The sequence below is a fragment of the Notechis scutatus genome, chromosome Z (assembly GCF_049901735.1).
Source record: "Notechis scutatus isolate UNSWTSFEM ecotype Mainland chromosome Z, rNotScu1.2, whole genome shotgun sequence".
NCBI classification, from domain to species: Eukaryota; Metazoa; Chordata; class Lepidosauria; order Squamata; family Elapidae; genus Notechis; species Notechis scutatus.
The window spans coordinates 92,041,980-92,063,359 of NC_142025.1; the positions used below are offsets into that span (position 1 = coordinate 92,041,980).

General features: G+C 35.5%; 1 protein-coding gene across 3 annotated transcripts in view; it reads left to right on the top strand.

Moving 5' to 3' along the window:
* Window positions 1-3,450: 3,450 nt before the first annotated feature.
* GRB7 (growth factor receptor bound protein 7) overlaps window positions 3,451-21,380 on the top strand; it is a 74,505-nt gene continuing 56,575 nt past the window's right edge. The window contains exons 1-2 of one of the 3 annotated variants that reach the window (XM_087945732.1): window positions 3,509-3,558; window positions 5,716-5,818. In XM_087945732.1, coding sequence (XP_087801858.1) covers window positions 5,797-5,818 — 22 coding nt within the window. In that variant the 5' untranslated portion in view covers window positions 3,509-3,558; window positions 5,716-5,796. Of the gene's footprint in view, window positions 3,559-5,715; window positions 5,819-17,293; window positions 17,401-21,380 lie in introns of those variants that run through there. The other 2 variants (XM_026679712.2, XM_026679710.2) reach the window with 2 other exon arrangements.

Genomic DNA, 21,380 nt, shown 5'->3' on the forward strand with positions numbered 1-21,380 from the left:
CCTTTTTATGAACTGAGAGGTTATTAGTTTGGGCGATATAAGGAGAGGCTGTAATGTTGGGCCACACATGTACAGTGATTTGACGAGTGCAGTAACAAAAAGAAAGATTTCCTTTCTGGAAAGCATGCATTCAACAGAGATAGATGTGTGGACGAAGTATCTGCGCTGTAAGAAATTTATAACTGTCACTATATAGCAAGGGGCGAATTTCCTTAGAAAAGGTTAACCAGATCTCAAGAAGTTTCTGAGGATTCTATGATACAATCTTATTTACACCTCCATATAACTGAGCATAAGACGAGAGATTTGCAGCGTTAACATTCCAAATAAATTTTATTACTTTGGACATTATTTTTTTCTTTTGTTATAAGTGATGGAAAAAATATAAGAATGTATTTAAAATGAAACATTAATTAATGATAAGCTTATGAATGACTAAATCATGGAAAATATAAGCCATGTTCAGACAATGTTTCTGAATGCATTCAGTGTAATGAGACAGCAACAAGAGAATTCTAAAAATTCAATAAGAAATTGTAGTCTAATATATTCCAAGATTACTAAATTGGGAAAATCTGAGATTTAACTCAGTAAACTAGAGATACATGGACCATAATACCAAACAGGGAATATTTTATACAGATAGTCCTTGACTTACAACACAACTGGGACCAGAATTTCCATTTACCAAGCACCCAATTTTTGATCCCATGACTCTGAATGCTGTGGTGGTTGTTAAGTGCAAGGATTGGTTGTGACTTTTTTTCACTGCAATTCTAGATTTAAATGGTGGCTAAATGAATGGTTGTAACTTGTAAGTTGAAGCCTACCTGTGATGCTATTTTTTAAACTGCACCTTGGAGCAACTCAGTATTTGGAAAATATTCAAAGATCATTTGTACTTCTCATCACACTTATCCTAAAAACAATTTACAAAATGCAACCACAATGGACTTTGGGCCTTGTTCTAGAGCAGAGAGAAAATTGTTTTCCTCCAGTTGTTGACAAAATGCTACCTCCCTCGTCCCTAGGTAATATGGAAATCATCATCAAGGATAATAAGTAACTCCACCTGTTGCTGCTATGTATTCTTAATTCAGAAATGAGAATTATGGAAAAATTGGGTTGAAATATGCCTTACAATATTTTTCTTTCCTCATTTCTCTACCATATTGCATTCTCTTATCAAACATATATGCCATCTATAGCAGAATAAAGAAAAAGCTGCTAGAAAGCTTGAAAACTACTGGAAGACAAAACCTTGATAAAAAAGATTGTAGCTTTGCTTTCCATTAAAGATGGTTTGAGTTATGTTGGTGTTGAGGTAATTCCCCATTAGGAAAATGAGCACACACAGGGAGACGTAGTGAGAGTGGTGAAGAATAACACACAAACAGCACACAGCCACACTGTATAGTAAAATGTAGGTTTTTACTTCCAGTAAAACGGTTAAGCAAAGTTCAACAAACACAGTCCAAGTCATTCACATTAAAGCAGTCAGTTTTCAGTCCAGGGATAATCCAAATAACAAAGTCCAGCATCAAAAACAATTCAGTAACAGACTTACATCAAATCCAACTATGATCAGCAACAGTCAATACAGGAACGGCAACACTCTCCAGAAAAAGGACAGAACAGGAACAAGCCAAGTTTCTGGCTTCATCTTATGGCCGTTTGAGGAACTATGTCAGTCAGTGTCAGTTTATCTCTGGGCAGGACTTCCAGTAAAGATACATAATCGTCATAACTTTCATCCAATGAGGAAAGAATGAAGTAAACTTAATGCAGCTCAGAAAATATCAGTTCCTTTTCATGTAGCTCCTGAAAAGTTCTTTTCATGAAGTTCAAATGAGCTAACATATCTCCACCTTTCAGAAGATGTGCTCTAAACAGTTTACATGTAAGTTGTATGTGTGCACCTACACTGTCACGAACATAAATCCTCTTCAAATTCTCCCAACACCTAGCAGCAGACTCTTCTCCACGAATATGGACTAGCTGCTGGTCACTCAGTGTTAGTCCAATTATACAAAGAGCTCGTTCATTGTTTCGTTTAAAGTCAGCAAGCTTCTTGGCATCGTCCTCATTTTCTGGATCCCAAGTATTTACATCCGGTGGGTCTTGAACTACATTCCATAACCCTTCTCTACGCAGAAGTAAACTACACTTCATAGACCAGGAAGCATAGTTTGTTCATTCCAACCGGGTTATCACTTGTTGAAGTGTCTTGTGCCATCTTTACCAGGATAGTAACCCACAATTAAACAGTAAACAGCTGTCTGTATACAGTACTGTGCATTCACACTAACTCTCAGTTATCTGAGCCTGGTATGGCCTGGGCCCATAACCAGTGTTGAGGTAATTCCCCGTTAGGAGAATGAGCGCATACAGGGAGACGTATTTGAGAGAAGTGTTTGAATAATACACACACAGCACACAGATACACTGTACAGTAAATTTAGGTTTATTTTACTTTCAATAAAGTTTTAAGCAAAGTTCAAAATACAGTCCAAAATCATTCACAGGTAAAGCAGTCAGTTTTCAGTCCAGGGATAATCCAAATAACAAAGTCCAGTATCAAAAACAGTTCAGTAACAGACTTACATCAAATCCAACTATGATCAGCAACAGTCAATACAAGAACGGCAATACTCTCCAGAAAAAGGACAGAACAGGAACAAGCCAGGTTTCTGGCTTCATCTTATGCCCGTTTGAGGAACCAAACCCAATTACCATTTTAGCATTCCCTTAACGAAACAGTATTAAAATGTCTATCCTGGTTTATATATTTTCCAACCCAACTAACTGTTAGGTGACTTACATTCCTAACAGTTGGTCTAGTGTCACAAGTGTCTTTTGTAAAACGTAATTAAATAGCAATGCTTTTTTTAAACCTTTTTTCTAAAAAAATTAAAATTTCTTTCACATAGAATCCTTTTCTGAATATCTAATTATCCTATATGATGGACTTTGAGGTTTGTTACGTAGATTGAAATCAGTTCGAGGTCAGTGTTCTAATAACATTTATCTCTGGGCAAAATTATAAATGCCAGGTGCCAATGTGCACATTAACCAGAAATATGATCTTTCATTCTCCATCTTCTTCTGCCTCTCCCAACGTTCCCCATCCCAGGGTTTACTTTTTTGAAGTTGTCAAGTCTGGCTTTATCAGACTTATTATAATAACACTCAAAGACCTTTCCCTGCTAGTCTAGTAAAGTCTGAAATGGTATGAATAACCCCAAGAACTGACTGAAAAACAAACAAAGTAGAATGGAGAAGTGGAAAAGGAATGTCCCCGACGAAGGAAAGTTAAGCAAGTTAACCATAAAACTCTCTAAAATGCTGTCAAGAAGAAAGGAGCTTGAAATTATGGTGCACCTGCTCTATTACCTGTGGTTAATTCTAGTCTGCTTGTGTGTGTGTTTTGGCCGGCTGTGATGTCAAGAGAAAGAGGTGTGGCAACTTTGGAGGCAGGTAGATAAAGGATTCAAACTAAACAGGATTCCCCAGTTCTGAGAGTGGAGCAACAGCGGAACCACAAGTCGCCAGTGTCAGGTAAGCTTGTTTATCTCTCCCTCTGTTTTCTAACTCCCTTTGCTTCCCTTTTTCCTTCTTAAATCTGGAGTTAGAAAAGGTCAGATTGAGGATGGGGGGGGGGTGTCTGCTAGTGAACTGAAAGACAAGCTGCCTGTTATATTATTTATTGAGGAGTAAAATCCACAATCTTGCTCCAGTTTTGAATATGTGTAGATAGCATTGTAGTTCAAATCTAACATCTGTAATGTAAGATTTTTGAAGGCTTTTGTGCCTGAATTTGTTTTAATATTTTCTTGTGTTTTCTCACATTCCTTTGAAATATGATTTTTCTTTTTCTCTGGATTTTTTTTTAAAGTTGTTTTTATAAATATATACATAAACCCGCACAGAGTTTTAAAGCTACTTTTGTAACTTCCTATCTCCTTAAAAAAAAAAAAAAAAACTCTTACTCTTCCTGCTATTTGTTTCCTGTTAAGATTGCAGTCTTCCTTTCCTGTTTATATTTCTGGAACAAAGATGAAAACAGGAGGAGTGGGACAAAGGAAAATCACAGGGAAACAGATTATAATTAAGTAATCTCAGTTTCAGTATACATTTATCTTAGTTTGGAAAAGTGTACTAGGATAAGAGATAAGAAAATATGTGGATCAATATGACAAATTATACTATGAGCATAATTTCCAGAATTGTTATATCTAACCCTTCTGACAATGCCTTTTAAGTATTAATAATGGACACTCTATCAATTAATATGCATATTAATTTGAGTACTAATTGCAATTAAAAACTATATCATTTAACTTTTTGATAGGTTTAAAAGACTATTGTAAGATACCCTGAATCATGTGTAGAAGGGGAACCTATAAATTGTAAATTAATAAATTCCCATTCCCATTCGTCTTCCAGACCTTTAGCTCAGTGTTTCTCAAATGTGGCAGCGTGAGGATGTGTGGATTTTCAGTGCCCAGATCCTGGGCTAAGAAGCTGAGAAACACTGCTTTAAATATAAGGACTACAACTCCCATAGTAACTCATATTATCAATCAACAATTGTATATCCTAATATTGTTATTAAACAATATTCTAAACTTCTATTGTTCCTTGTAACTGAGAATTCAAAATAGTCAAATAGTATAGCTTAACCATGAATGTGTGTGCCTGTTGCACCGATAACATATAGTATTTGGGTATTTTAACAGAAGGCAAGTAAAGTAATGGTTTTGAAAACGTAAATTGGATTGCTTATTATTCTCTGAGTCATAAAATAGAAACACCTGTAACTGCAATTCCAAATCAATATTTGTATTACTACAGATCAGGGATTTTACAAAAGAAAAAAAGTATGATTAAACAATGGAGTCATTCCTTGCCATTCAGGTGCAAACCACTATACTTTCAGTGTGACTTCAGGTTTCTATGTTGACATAATAAGGTGTTTCTGTCTTTCGTTGGTTGCCAGGTTCCTCACAATAATCTGGGTAATTTGGGATGCTACAGCCTTCTAGTGCTACAAATCAAACCTCATGATATAGGTTTTTTGGCCTTTTTTATTTTTTATTAAAAATATGTCGGTTCTGGTGGGAGCATAACATTGTGTGCCCTTATTCTATATCCACTCAAATAAGAACCTTGGGCCATCACCATCTTAGGGCCTAAGGAAAAATTGTAAGGAGCCAGATTGTCTTTCTTAGCGCTTTTTCCACATGTCTACTCACTCTAAATTGTTAAGTGCTAACTCTTTTAAAATATTCAGTTATCTAACTGTTCAATAGAAAATGAAAAGAGGCAGGTGTTAAGCTCAAAAACATGTGGCTCTCTTACTAATTTTCCACTGGTTGATTAGAGCAGTCTACAAACAGGAATAACACTGCTCCAGGACTGATGCTACCTTTGTTTTTTCCTAATGCCACTGTGGGACTAGTGACCTTCATATGCTGCGCTGATTAACTCCAGAAATTAACTGTTTCTGCTGTAAGTACTGGAAAAAAAACCCATTAAGATAGAGCTATAGCATTTCTTCCAAAATTATAGAATGGTGAACGCAGTCATTCTTTGGCAGCAACTGCTTCTAGGCTCCTGTTTGCCAGTGTTTCCTAGCCACTCTAAAGGTTTCCACACAGTGGGTGTGGGGTCTCTATTTTGTTTTTTTTATTTTTGACCTTTTTCAAATAGCAGACAGGAGAGAAAAACAAGAACGGGGGCAATTTGCTTCCTAATTGATGTTTTTAGTGCTCTGTTGCCCAGCTAGAGATACACATGCTAATTCAATGGAAACAAGGTAAGAACATTCTTTTTTAAAAAAAATACTTTTTGATATTTTGTTTGTATATAATGCTTTGTCCCTTGGGATGACGCGTCATGATTTCTTCAGCAAATTTGTAATCTTTAGCAAACTCTACTTTGTTTAAAGTTTTTCTAGACTTTATGTATGCCTTACATAAAAGTAAATTAACAATTTAGACATATTATTCAAAGTTTATAGCTGCATGCATTTGAATATGGTACATAAGTTACAAAAGCAATTATACTCTGAGATGGGACTGAAGAAATAAGATACTAAAGCCCAGAAATAAAAGTCCAAGCACAGTTGAGGTGAGACTTCCTAGAGGAAGAGCCTCCATTAGAATCTTCTGGTTCATCATAAGATAGACAGGAACATTTTTATTTCATGTATTATATTTACATCCTGCCTTCTCTTCAGGATTTCAGGGTGGGGTAACTAGCGCTCTCATCTCCATTTTTTTGTGACTATATTCTTATGCAGAATTTAGGCTAAAAGAAAATGGAAAATGAGTTGCCTAAAATCACTCAGTGTCTGAAGGTGAACATGGGTCTGGCATAGATAGGTCCTTACTGACTGTGTGCCATGTTTCCCTAATTTCAGGAAGAAAAAGCTGTCCTGTTAGCAATATTGAAATAAAATTCACCCCCCCCCCCATTCTACTAGACATTTGTATCTAAGAGTACAGTAAAAGTAGACAAAAGCCATCTTGACATATGTTGTAGGCATTCAAGGGTATGGGCTAGCCCTCTAGATAAGTAGATAGGTATCTATCTACTTATTTAGAGGACTAGCCCATTTTATAATCTTCAAATCCATAAACCATATTTATTTCTTTTTTCAGCAAAAAAAGTTTCAGAATTTTTTGTTTGTTTGTTTCTCTAAACAGACAGGTCAATTTTGTCATTTGACATTTTCTCAATCCATTCACCCACTGTGGGAATTTCATTATTTTTACATCGTTGTGAATACAATAATGTTGCAGTTACCATAGACAAAATCAATGTAACATGAGTCTTTTCCAATTCATTGTCCATAAGTCAAAGTATAACCAATTTCAATTTCTTTGCAACATTAATCTTTAAAATCCTTTACATCATTGTGATTTCTCAGCTTTCTCACAAATCCACTATGCATGATAAAAAGTTCCCTCAAGCTTTTCAGATTTCCAACACTCGTTTGAAATACATTTGCACATATTTTGTAAGTTCCTTGTTATCATATACCAACAACACATCATTTTATTAAAAAAGCTCTCTTAAATTAGGACACAATGTAAATTCAATACTAGTTACCCACATTTTCTCCCCAATGTCCATCTAACTATGCAAATGAAAACCATTGAAAACTATGTCCTTCTGCAATTATTTGCTTTCTTGACTTCATCAGAGTCCTGTTTTTTTCCCAGTGGGAAGAGAATTAAGCGGCTCAGGGGACTTCTAGTATAATCTTTGACTCAATGGTGGTGGTGCCAGCTTCAATCTAGGGGCTGCCAGTTGGCCATTGGCCAATGTTAGAAGGACATGACTTGTTGGCCTTGGAGAGGAACAGAATGTTCTGTTAATAAAAATCCAGGTGGAACCCAACTCTTGCCATCAAGTTTAATTAGTGAAGACAGAGCAGGGTGACTTGTAGTGTTTGAGGGCTGCTTGACAAAGGAATCCCTTCTTTGTGAAATTTTCCTGAGTAGACGACCTCTGCCATGGCCTTGTAAGCTGTCTGTCATTTCTGGAGCCATGATAGAGCAGGGTTAAACTTTAAACATATTAACTGGATCCTTAACTTAGAAGAATATCTGGATTCTTCACCGGAGTTAAAAAGAACAGCATATGCCACCCTGTAAAAATATTATTAGGATTAGACCTACTGTATAATATATGCTAATTTCCCCCTAATTGTTTAAAACATTTTAAAAATAGCAATGATGAAACTTTAATTGCTAATGTGATAGAAGGAAAATAGAATGGAGAGTGATCATATTAAATACAAGTATATTTAATTAATTCTAAATTGAATCAAATACAGTTTTTTATGTCTCACAATTGCTTTTGGGAGTGAAGCCCCCAGCATTCTATTCATTCTACATACACTGCTAAAAGCTCTATTCCAGTGTTTCACACAAACATTCACACAGACACACACCCTGTCTCACTGTCATACACTCTCATTTTTTTCTCTCTCACATGAACTCATACATACACATTAAATTTATTGGAAATTTTAATAAGAACTAATATAAACTAAAATAGAATAGAAGAAGGGAAAAGAAAAAAGAAAAGAAAAAGTGCAAAAAGAAAAACAAAAGAAAATGTAAAGAAATGGCTTCTGATCTTCTTTTTACAGCAGTTATAAGTGCTGTATTATATTTTTTTCCTCTTATTCTCTGGTTGCAACATAACATTCTTCTTTCTATAATCTATCCTGTCTAATCATCAAAGCATAAATTATAAGTTCATTTTTATTTGTGCAAAAATTCCGTAGGAGTTTCCAGACATTAACAAATATACATATTGCCTTTTCTTTAATCAAATAAGTCAATTTAGCCAATTCAGCATGTTTGTCAACTTCACCAACCATTTCTTCATTGCAGGTATTTGCAAATCATTCCATCTTTGTGCATGCAATAATCTAGCTGCAGTTACATATGAAAAACTGTTCCATGATTCTTTACTAATTGTTTATCCATCACTACAGGAGGAAATTTTTTAGTTTCAGTTGATGTTAATCTTTAAAATCCTCTGAATCACTATATGTGTTTGAATTCAAAATTTTCTAGCTTTTTGACAAATCTACAAAGCATTTCTTATTCACATTTCCAACATAAATGTGAAGTGCCTTTATACATTCTAGATATATATTTTTGGTGTTACATACCAACAGTAGATTATTTTATAAAAATTCTCTTTAAGATTATATTTTTACATAATGTAAATTTCAATCATTTCAATCATATTTTCCCATTGTTCCATTTGTATATTATAATCAAAGTTTTAGCCTATTTTACCATACACTCTTTAACCTGTTCTTGTTCCAAATTTCACTAAAAGTTTATACATTTTAACTATTACATGTTCATCCTTTGTTCACAATTCCATTTAAAATTATTCAATATAATGAATTATTTTGTTTACTTTATTCTTTTTACTCCAGTGTTTCTTAATCCAAGAAACTGGAGGGGAATTCTTAAAATGGCTGGGGTTGAGAATTAGTGGCCTACTCTGGAATGTAAATCTACTTTACAGACAATACCCTTCAGTACAGCAATAACAATAACAGTCTGGCTTTCCATATCTGTTCTATAGGTAGTGAGTAATACTGCTTTAACAATATTTATAAATGCATGTGTAGAGACAGTATTCTTTTAAGTCCACAATATTTATATCACAAAATGGATTCTGCTGTAGAATTCTGGGTCTTCATGTCTTTTTGCTTACTTATATACAACACTATTTTAATATTAATGATCTGTACTGAAGGTGTTTTTTTTTGTCGTTGTCAATTAATTATTTTGCTCTAGACTTTCTATGAATTTTGAATCCAGTTTTCCCCTCCACTGTCTCTGTTTCTTTGTCTCAATTTCTCTCTCCACCAGCTTGTTCAAAATATATGTAAAAAGGCTAGAACTTTTTGTATCCTCTCACTAAGTAGAAGCCTTATTTTTTAATTCTTATAATTGAGTTTGCTGTGTGATGTCACCATGGCTTTGATTTTACACCCATGTTCTCCATTAAATCTGCTTGTTGCAAGCTAGTTGGGAAGCATACAAATGACTATCACATGGTTGTCACTGACAAGCTGTGAAGACTTAAATGCAGGCCAACTGCAAAGCCTTTGAATGGTGGTTATGGGATCTTCCAATAGTCATAAATGCAAAGCTTAGTAGCAAACCTTTCTTTTAAAAAATACATCCAACTTTGGTCACTGAACAAAACAGTCAACAAGCAAGGACACCTTGCATAGATAAAGAAGTGAAAGGGAGATGATGGAAACAAGAACATTGTTTTCTATTAGGTGTACATTTCTGCTTGTAGTAGGTTTATAGATAGCTCAATAAAGATATTCTAAACGATGTCAACAAAAGCAATAATCTTGTGGCACCTTAAGTTTAAAAAAATTATCCATAAAGTATCACATGCCTGGAGTGTCATGGACGGAAAAAAGGAAAAAGGCAAATGGCAAAAGGAAAATTCAAAAACAGAATTACACATAAATGTGGCTACTGCTAAAATGGCAACTACATACAAGAAAGACTGTATTAGACTTCTGAGTTGGTTAACTTATATAGTATGGTTAAAAAACATGTAAGTTGATGTTAAAGGCTGTGGAAGGGCAAAGTTGCCCTTTCAGATTTCAGAGTGTATATTCCCATTTCTTAAGACAGGAATGAGGAACCATCAGCTACTGGGCTTTCTATTTGAACTGTAAACTTTTTGAACAATTCTATTTGAACTGTAAACTGTAAAGGCCCTGAACTATTTTGTTATTATCTTCTACACTTTTTACACTGTCAAAAATCTTTGTAATTTTGAAATCTCATATTGGTCTTCTGAATTTTGGTGTTCAAAACTAACAGTTTGCAGATCAGAACACTTAGCTTATTATGCTTATTACGCTAGGGAAGGAACATAATCAGTCTTATCAGCAAACCAGATCCTTGTCCTTTTAGTTAGTTTATAATCTAGTTACACAATCCATGAAAAAATTATAAAGCTTGATTTCTCTGCTTTTCTTGCCCCATGCAAGCCATTAATTTCTTTGCCACTTCAGATACATAGTCCAAATTAAAATAAAATCATTTTATAGCAATATACCAATAGTATACAAAGACCTAATAGTAGAAATGAGGGTCCATGCCACTTCATGGACGGTCCATGCCACGTGCTTTAATGTCTAAATATTACATTAAAGTGTCATATCTTTTTGGCCTGAAAAAAGATGGAAAGATAGAGCCGTATGGATTTCAAGGGCAGCTTATTCCACAGCTGCTATTAAGAAGACCTGGTTTGGGAGCAATCTCTTTGATCCCTCAAGGAAGGAGACATCATGGATTGAACAAGACTGCTAGATTTCCTCTGAACAAGATTATTCCCATGGGTAGTCTGGATCCAAGTCATACTGAGTTCCTATATTATCGGTAATTATAAACACATTGAACAGTACTAGGGACAAATTGGCTATCTATGATACTGATCTAGTATCACTGTAGTGGCTCCTTCCACCATAGCTGGTAATCCCTATTTTTTATTTTGCTTCAAAATGTAATGGCACTACATATGATCGTTCCAAATAATTTTTAGTTTTACTTATGCTTGAATATTATAAAAGATCTTTAAAGACAAATTTAGACCTTGAGACAGGTGACCTGAAAGTGTAACATAATAAATGAATGATTAATCATTTGAATCAATTATCAACTTAATTTTTCAAACTAAAATTTTAAATAGCTACCTCCTGCAGGCTTTTTAACACATTCCACATCTGGAATGCAACATGTCTGATACGCAGCATCAGATATATATTTTTATATGTTAGTGATCTTTTTAATTACTCTGTTCTGAATAGACATTTGTTCTTTGTGGTTGAGACAAAATAATTTTCATGTAAAATGTGGGAAATCTTGATCCAATAGTATCTTTCAGCTCAACATATTCACAGGTTTGTTTGGGAAGCAAAGTGCTATATATTAAGCAAAAAGGGTTTTTTAAAGATGTGATGATGTTTAGATTACAAGTAACTTTGTGTTGACAGAATTAATTTATGAAAGTCTCTTTGGAAATGAAATCATCTGAAAAAAATAGAATACCCCTTTGAAAATATAATGATCAAAAGTGAGATGAAACTGTATTTGAAATTTTTCTAGTCTCTTTAGGAAAAAAATAACCTTTATGAAAAGAATTATCTCTCAGAAGTTTGCAAAACAGAATTTTGGGAAAGTCTGATTCAAAGATCACTTGATTTTTTTTCAAGGGGTGAGGGAAATCACTCTATTACTGAATGTTTAGTAATGTAGAAATTGTCCCCATTAAGTTTAAGTACTGTGTTGAGTTATAGCATGAAAGTAAAGGAAGTGGAATTTTATATGCCAGTGGTTGATAGGTACAAAACAAAGTTCCAATGTCTGTTCTATAGGTTACCTGCTAGCATATGAGATAAAGTAGCAGCCAACACTCATGTAAAGCAAAAATAATACTGTCTCCAAAAATAGTGAAACTATTAAAAGTCAATCTTCTAAATTGCTAACTTACCAAAAAGGGAGGCAGAACTGGAAGAAATAATGAATCTTGCTCCCTTTCTTAGATTCATCGGGAATGGCTATTTTAAATAGTTCAAGTACACTATATGCCTGACCATTGGTCACACCAACTATACCTGATAGGAGCTGTCTAAGATCTGGAGGCTGCCTACCAGCTTAGGGAACATAACACATTTCATGATATAGAGCAGGGAAGGGGAACCATGTGTTAAGAAGTTAAAGTGTATTGGCCCAAGAGCATGGTAATGTCAATCATGGGAACTTCTTTTTGGAGGGATAGTTCATTTTCAGTAAAATTGGTTTATTAAATCTTCTATTGTTTACAGTAATGCAGATTTTTTTAAAATAAGCAAAAATTACTGAGAAGTGATAATTTGCTGTCCAATATTTATTGCATGATTATACTAATCACATATAGACCAGGGATTACCCAACTGTGGTATATAGTACCCTAAGCAAAAAGTCCTTGCTCAAAAGAATAAAGTTTAAAGTAAAAAACCTGTAATAGATAAGAGCCAAGTAATGAGGTATGAATGTTGGATGAAGCTACATTGTACGTATGTAGGACGGCATTTACTGAGGAAATGAAAGTCACATCAAAGATACAGGAAAAAAGGGTGCTGAAGCCAGCAGTTTTTTCTTTCTTTCTCTCCAGCATATTTTACCCTACATGATGATTATGCTGTGATTGCACCCTCTGTCTAATCACTAGAACTTTGATCGTCTTTACTCTCTCTATTTCTTGCCCTCTGTGGGGCTGCTTTAAGCCTCTTGTGATATAATTTTCTTTTGGGATAGGTGAAAGGTCAACTTATGTGCTGGGCTCAGCTTTGCTGCCAAGTTCAGATCCAATCATCAGGATCCTCATGAAATTACTTATTCTCAGACGTCAATGGCTAATGACTTGCGTGCAGCTTTTTTATACAGTGTGTTGGCAGGATCTAATGTGCTTTGCTGGCAAATATGAGGTGGTAGGAAAATTCTTTGTGGGAATTACAGTTAAGTGTGCTGAAAAAAGCTTTATAAACTCTACCATCCTCACAATGTTTCCCAGTATCTCACAAACAGGAACCCTAATTAAATTAATTTTAGCACATATCATATATCAATATTTTTGTTAGAGTAATACATGCTTGAAAATGCAGTTTTGCAGGAATGCATTTCTTTTCTATTTGATATAGAACAAAAATTTAGCTGGTTGGGTTATGCATTACAACAAGCTAAAATAGTTCTGCCTGATTGGACAAGGGAATCTGGCATATGACTTTTATAGTGGCCTACCAAATAAATAAATAAATGAGTCCATTGTTATTCAGCAATTCACTTTTAGAATCGTACCATCTTTAATTCTCTACCATTAAAAAATTTAGCTGATCACTAAGATCATCAGAATAGGTACTAGGATGTCTTTTGCATCTTGATCAAAATCTTGGTTGCTGTGTTATCAGTATAGTCATAAAACCAAATAGCATTTGGAACACTTTGATGGCATTATATTTGATTTAGAATCATTCCCTCAAAATGTCCTAAAATAAACCCCCTTATCCTTGCTAGATGTTTTTCAGTCTTTCGTTAAAACCAACCATAGGTAGAAACAAAAAGTACTGGAAATGAAAAGAGGGAATGCATAAGTATCTTACTGGGAACTTCTGAGTAGACTCACATAGTATTGCACTGTTACCTTGCTGGGTTATGTAGAGTATAACACTTAAGCTCTGTCATATAGATTATTTGAACTGATTTATTTTGGCGCTATCAGTGCTATGCCAAGTCTACAGAACTTGTGATTAAAAAGGTAGACTATGAAATAGGAAGGTTTCAAATTTAAACCTTATTTATGGCATTTAACTCCTTATGTCCTCTTTGGCACTTTAGTCCTATTTTATTTACACAAATATTGATATATGATTAAGCATAGTTAAATGGTTTTTCCAAGTCTTGATCTGAGGTTATATGAGTCATCTACAGTGTAAGACTGATGCAGAAGGAGTAAGCAGAGGAAGTCTTAAGTATATTGCCTTGCTTCATCCTTTTTCTTCTTCTATTCCTCCTTTTTAGAAGAGAAAGAATGAAACAAGACAGTATACTTAAGACTTCCTCTGCTTTCTCCTTCTACACCAATCTCACATTGTAGATGAGTCCATATCTGGTCTGGAGTTCAACTGAAAGATCTAAAAAACAGATTTCAAAAGTCCAATTTCTTCTGTCCAGGAATTCTATCCAGCAGATATCTCCCAACTGCCTTTGTTTAGCAATTCTGCACAAATACAAGATGGCGGAAGCTGCTCTACTTCAACACAAATATTTTGCATTTTTTGTTATTTGTGTGTTGTGGTTTCAGCTAATTATTGGATCAAATAGCAACAATAGTTCTTATAATGTAGCCATATGCCATAAGGGTTACTAAGTCACAATAACTGGATTTGAACAACACAATAAGTAAAAATAAATAAATAAATAGAACAAATTAGAGTTACTGTAATAATATATCTAGTCACTCAGTTCTGTGCAAATCTAAAATTAAAGAGGAATAGAATCCTTCAGATAATTATCTGAGTTGAAGGGAAGTGACTTTCAGCAAACTTCTCTACAGGCAGAGGCACAATCCATTGTTTTCTTTCATCTCTGTTTTAGTCAAGTGTATAACATGAAAACCAAACATTTGACATAAAAATTATTTAGATCCTTCAAAATACACATAGTCAATTTTGAGTCAAATTTATAATGAAAAAAATTATTAATTTTCAACATAAAGATATGGGGAAAATAAGCAAACAACTGTACAAATTAAAGATTCCAAGGACAACATGTCCCTGACTTTCTAAAGTTGGGAGAAATGAATATTGATGGACAGGAATCTTCTAGTTAAATCTGATACTGGTTTGTTAGGCACACCATAAAAATTATCTTTTATAACTTTTTCAGCCCATGGAAATAGAAGTATGAAGTGCTGCATTCAGGAGACATCTTCATATGTTAGGAAGAGCCCTTTTTATTTGAAATTGTTCTCATTGAACAAGGGCATGGATTAGATTATTGTCTATGCAGTTGGAGATTGTATAACTAGTGGAGTAAAGAGTAGCAGCTGTTGAACGCGGAAAAAAGAAGAATAGGCTCAGCGTCATTTTTGGGATTGAAATTGGAGTACACCAAAACTGATGTAACTCCCACAGCATATTTTTTGATTACACAATTTGTTTTTATAGTGGGAAACGAAGGACTAAATGGCTTGATATATGCATTTATAATGTTGATTTCCTTCCAGTAGATATTGATATGTGTTTTTCAATGAAGTGTTGAAAAATACAAAGAGAGAGAGACTTCTAGTTATAATACTGGAATAACCTAGCAACTTTTCATTAATATTGGATTTGAGAATGCTATATTTACCTTATTCTGTAGCCTTATTGAGTGTGCAAATTACCTTGGATTCTCAGTTTTATTATTATTTTTATTATTCTTCATATTCCACAATAAACATATTGCATTTGGCCACTCAGCATCTGAGACTAAAATGTTCTAATGTTAATTGGATTTTTAAAAAATCTTTATAACATAAATTTCATGAGCAAGAACTCTTCTTCAACCACACATTCACTAAATATATTGGAACAATACTCCCAGAATTCTAAAACAATCTGCCTGCTGCAGATTTAATGTAAGGTCTAAGCTACAACCTGTTGATCATCTAGCTTTATTCCAGAATGACATTAATATTTGCTTCACTTGCCTTTGAGCTCATGCCAAAAGGCCAGTACATATTTTCCCATTTCTTCCTCATTGCATTGTGTGAGAAATGCCCTGTGTGGTAGAAAGAAAACAAGGAAGTAAATAAAGATGACAAAAGCAGTGTGAGTTCAGTTGTGAGTTTCATGCAAAGATGATCCATAAGTGTCTTGATTTCCTATTCAAATTTTCAAATTCTAGACATTTTGCTTCTCTCTTTAACAGACAAATTGTCTATATAAGTGTAAAGTTGGTCCAAAATTGCTAATTTTAATTAGCAACAGATAATATTTGAGAGCCCTTTTCTTTGCACAAAGTAGGTGTTCTACTATTAATTGACAACCTTTCTTGACTCAGCAACCACTCAATGTTACATGTGGAAACCAACAGAAATCCCTAGTAATGCACATGTTTTCTTCAATCCATCTAGGAGAAAAGCTTTTAAATGCAATATTTTAAAGTGTGCTGAAAATTTGCTGGGATAGCGCACTTTACAGGGTTTGCTAGAATGCCACTTTCCTAAGATTCACTCTTCAATCTGGGGAATAGAGGATTTTGAATATTCAACACTTTCTGAAAGTATTTGAGATCAGTAAATGGTATGGATTTGATGCAAAATTACAAGTATAGTGTGAGTTATTAGGAAATAGTAGAGAGAGAACAGAAGATAGGCTTGCTAAATATTACTTAGTGAATTTTTGGTTGAGATGAATTTGATCTAGGTCAGGGGTGTCAAACTCAAGGCCTGCTGGCCGAATCCAGCCTGTGGGGTGCTTAGATCTGGCCTGCAGGGCTGTCCAGTTAACAACAAAGGACCAGTCCATGGTGCTTCTGCCAGCAAAAATGGAGCTCCATTTTTGCTGGCAAACTGCTGCATGAGGCTGTCCCAGTCGAAAACAGAGCTCAGGAGCCTGTTTTTGCTGGCAGAGTGCTTGGGCCACCACAGGCGCCCCCAACATGAGAGATATCAAGTTGGCCACACACCCCTGGCCACCTCCCCCCCCCCCCAAGATCAAACAAAACCTTGATGCAGCCATCAATGAAATTGAGTTTGATACCCTTGGTTTAGGCATACTCAGTTAGGCTAGTTTAGTTCAGTTTTGATAAATGTTCCCTGAATATGATTTTGTTTTACAAATTTCAAGTTCATGGATTGCATAAACACTCATAGCTATTTGTTTTTATAAATATCTCTTTGTGATCCAGCTGCTCATAAATTCATACATTTCATTAAACTATAATTTTTGTTTACATGTGTTTGATTATATCCAAGAATAATGTGGATTCAATCATATGCTTAAATATATGGTTTATGGCTTTTAGTGTTATGTCTACACTATGACTACAATGAATTATGTATTGTCCCACCATCTGAAATCTTGTGAAATTTTGTGTAAGATTGTAAAAAAATGTGAGATGCAGATGATGTCAGATTTTGAAATTTGTTTCATTTTTCATTGCTTAGTTTTATAATGTTGTGGGTACTATATTAGACACCGATGTATATCTTGGGGCTGACAGTCCTCATGTTAGTGACCCCTGAATTAGATGGCGTGATTGTTTCCAGTATTCTCAAGGTTGACTCAGCTTTCCATCCAAGGTCAGTAAAATGAGGACCCAGATTGCTGGGACAATATTCTGACTCTGTAACCTCTTAGAGAGAGCTGTAAAGTATTGTGAAATGGTGTGTAAGTCTAAGTGCTATAGTTATTGCTATTTTCTGTTCATGTTCTGCAATAACTTCTATATATGTTCCTAAGTAAGCAGAAGGATGCATTTAATTAAAGTGAAATGCAAAAGTCCAGCCTAGAATCCAAATGTACACACACTTTTCATCAATACAGACTCACTCTACAAAAAATTGATTCTGTGTAATAAATGTATATATTTTATGTGCAACAACATATACTGCCTTTCCTCCAAAAACTATGAGCTTTTGTACATAGTGAATATTTTTTGTTTATTCTCAGTCTTTCTATGACGTGCAGGCCAATTTTAAGGATAGGAATTGCCTAAAACCTTCCATCGGATTTATGAAGTGAGAGAATCTGAGACTATTTTATGTTCTTGTGTGATATTATTGAATACCATGTACCTCCCTTTCCAAGAGGTTGTCCGGTTATTTAGACGGGCAGCCAGAAGATGTGTAATGAATTACACCATAAAAGAATAATAAATGCGCCTATGCTTTTATTGCTTTTGCACTTTGGGACTGAAGGGTTAAATAACCCCTTTTGGTGTCTTGCTTTCTGCTACAGCTGCATCAGCTTTTGCTGACTTGCAGGCTTTCTCTAGTTTTAGATCTGTTTTTAAAAATAGCTACTGGCCCAGCTCATGCTGCCAACAGGAGCAACTTATCACAGCCTAAAAGAAGGTTTGAATATTGTGCCTTGCTTGGATCTGTGCCCATCTCAACCTGCCAACTCCCTCCATGGTCTTATCTCTGCTTTTTCACAGCAGGGGTTATGTGTTAACACTTGAACTCTTCTTTGTAAACTAAGGCATAGAGTCAGTGTGGGAAAATTGCAGCAAAAATATTCTGCTGTAACATTTCTGTGGCTCACAGTGACATACCTGGGCCAAATTAAACAACTATGTGCAAAGAGGCATGGTCTAAATGATTTTAATCCTGAAGTGGATTATCTTAAAGTTGGGTAAATATCTGGAGGTGTGGGAATCTTAAGGGATTACTAGATACATCAAAGGATAGAGTGCCTTCAACCTAGTGATTGCACTGATGTCTTTCAAATAGCAGGACATGGATGGAAGGAAGAGTATTATAATTTGGAATGGAGAAAGAATTGAGTGATATCCCTCCCATGCTTTTCCAAAGCAGTTTTTAAAATTGCTCAAGGGCTGTTGGAGAACATTTACACATTTCTGTCATGCAATGTGTGCAACCTGACCAGAGATCTCTGAGAATGTAACAGCAGATTGGCCATTCCAATAAGTTGCAACTAACAAAATGTTACAAGGCATCCCTTTGAAAGGGGTTGTTTTTTTAAAAGCATCAGATAAGTGATTTAACAAAATAGTAATTTAATAACTAAGACTTTTCCCATTAGTTAAATTGGAACAATTGTGGAATATGGTGGTGGAGGTGGAATGGCTACACCCCAGCCTCTCTCTGTACATGGACACACACACACACACACACACACACACACATGGTTAAATATGGTATGACCTTGAGACTGTTGGGAAACTTGATCAGCCGTGAAAAAGGCCTCCTGAAAGGCACAGAGCCAAAGACAAAAGTCAAATAAATTTGTTTGTCCCATTTCTCTGGCTGGTTTGCTTCCTCTGCAGAAAGGGACTGAATGCTTAAAAGCCTGGTCTGTCTGAACTTGGGGTGTTCCGTAGGTAGTTCAGTTTGTAAAATTCTTTTCTCCTTTTCTTGAGAGTCTAAATCAAATTGAATGGGAGAGCATGTGTTCCAAACAGGTTTCATTTCCAAGGCTACAAGGCACAAATTGCAGTATGTGAAAGAAATGATGAGAACAAACTTTAAGGAAGACAGAATTTAGCAAGATTTTGTTCTGATTTTCATGTTACTTGTACTGTCTTCATACTTTACTGTTCCCAGAGTCCTTAGCATTTATTGTATAGTACAGGTAGCCCTTGCTTAATGAGAGCCTTGTTTAGAACAGTGGTCACCAACTGGTGGGCCGCGGCCCACTGGTAGGCCATGAAAAAATTTTGGTGGGCCGCAGAGAAACCTCACCCCAGAGCACCCCTCCCCCAAAGCAATTAATCCAGGCTGTGGCAGAAACACAAGGCTGCACTACCCACATGGCCTGCGGGAACCCTCCCTGCCCACTCACTCCTTACCTGGCAAACTTATCTGCTAAATTGCTATTTTTCCTTTTTCTGACCAACATCTGGTCTGCTGTGCCGGGAGATTTAGATTAGCTAGGAAGCAGGAAATGGTTGGATTTCTTGCTTTCTAGCTAGTCTTTAGATCTTCGGCTCTGCTTTTAAGCACAGCTGAACCTCCCTTAAGACTGAAGGTTCTATTATTCAGTGCAGACTCACGGCAAGCAAATTTGAGAGACTGAACTAGCCAATGGCAGATAGATAGATCAGATAGATGGATCACTGAATGATTCTGTGAGCAACTCAATCTGCTTGTCTGCTTTGCCTGATTTTGGGTAAAAGTTTATCTTTTTTTATAAAAAATTCAATATTTACACACATGGTGTGTTGTGAGTTAATTTTGTGAGTTTGCTTGCAAGCAAATTTTATGTGATAGACTGAGCTAGCCAATGGCAGATAGATAGATTTCTGAATGAATCTGTGATTCTGTGAACAACTCAATCTGCCTGCCTACTTTCCCTGATTTTAGGTAAATGTTGCTCTTTTTTAAATAAAAAATTCAATATTTATATAAATATTTATAATATTTACATAAAAGCCATGCCCAGCCAGTCACATGACCACCAAGCCACACCCACAAATTAGGCCATGCCCACAGAACCAGTTAGTGGTCCCTGGGATTTAAAATGATGAGTTTGGTGGTCCCTGAGGTCCAAAAGGTTGGTGACCCCTGGTTTAGAAGCCATATGAGGTTACAGTGGTGCTGAAAAATTACTTTATGACTGATCCTTACCCTTATGACCATTGTAATGTTTTGTGGTCACATGATCATTATTGCTTCGCATCTGGCTTCTGACAAGCTGATTCAGTAGAGAATTTGGCTGTAAAATTGCAAGGCATGGTCACATGATATTTCACTTAATGATCGCTATGGATGTAGAGTTGCTAATCCATGACATTCGTGTGATGTCTCACTTAACAACTGTGTCATTCATTGATGGAGTTGCTGGTCCCAACTGATAGTAAAGCAAGGATGATCTGATATTAATCAGTTGATAAATATCTGTCTATGGATAAAAAAGCTAAATGGCTACACAAAGCTGAAATTGAAATTGAGACAAGGCTAGATGGCAACAACACTTTGAAATAAAATGCTACCAAAAACAAAAGTGGATGATGAATCATATGTAGCCTACCAGCCTTTCTTTTGCAATACCCAAAGCCTCTGCAGAATGGGTGGTTTACTATGGTACCAAGCACTAGTTCTCCATTAAGGCAGCATTTCATCTCATAAGGCCCCTAACTTTCTCCAATGTGTATATAGTATTGGCCAAACACAACTGGCAACTGAAACCCTTGACATTTTATGTAAAACCCAGTGTTGCCTTAAGCTGACAGAAGTTGTGTTTTATCATGTAGAGTAGGGGTGTCAAACTGGCAGCTCCACAAAGGGAAAAAACATCACGATACATCACTTGACGGCAACATGACATGGCAAGTTTGATTCCCATGATGTAGAGAGTAGGGAATATCATATAGAAAGTAGAGATATTGACCTTGGAATGCTAAGGAGAGAGATGCAAAGCAAAAGCATTCCCTGTAACAGAAAAAAATATGTCCATTCAGCTAAGCTTATATGTTCCAAAGAAATGCTTTATGCATCTCTTTTACCTATTACAGTGCCAACAGCTCAGGAGTCTAAGATTTTTCATTTCAAAACCCTAGAAATTAATCCGGGCCATTTTATGGAGAGCACCTGTTTTT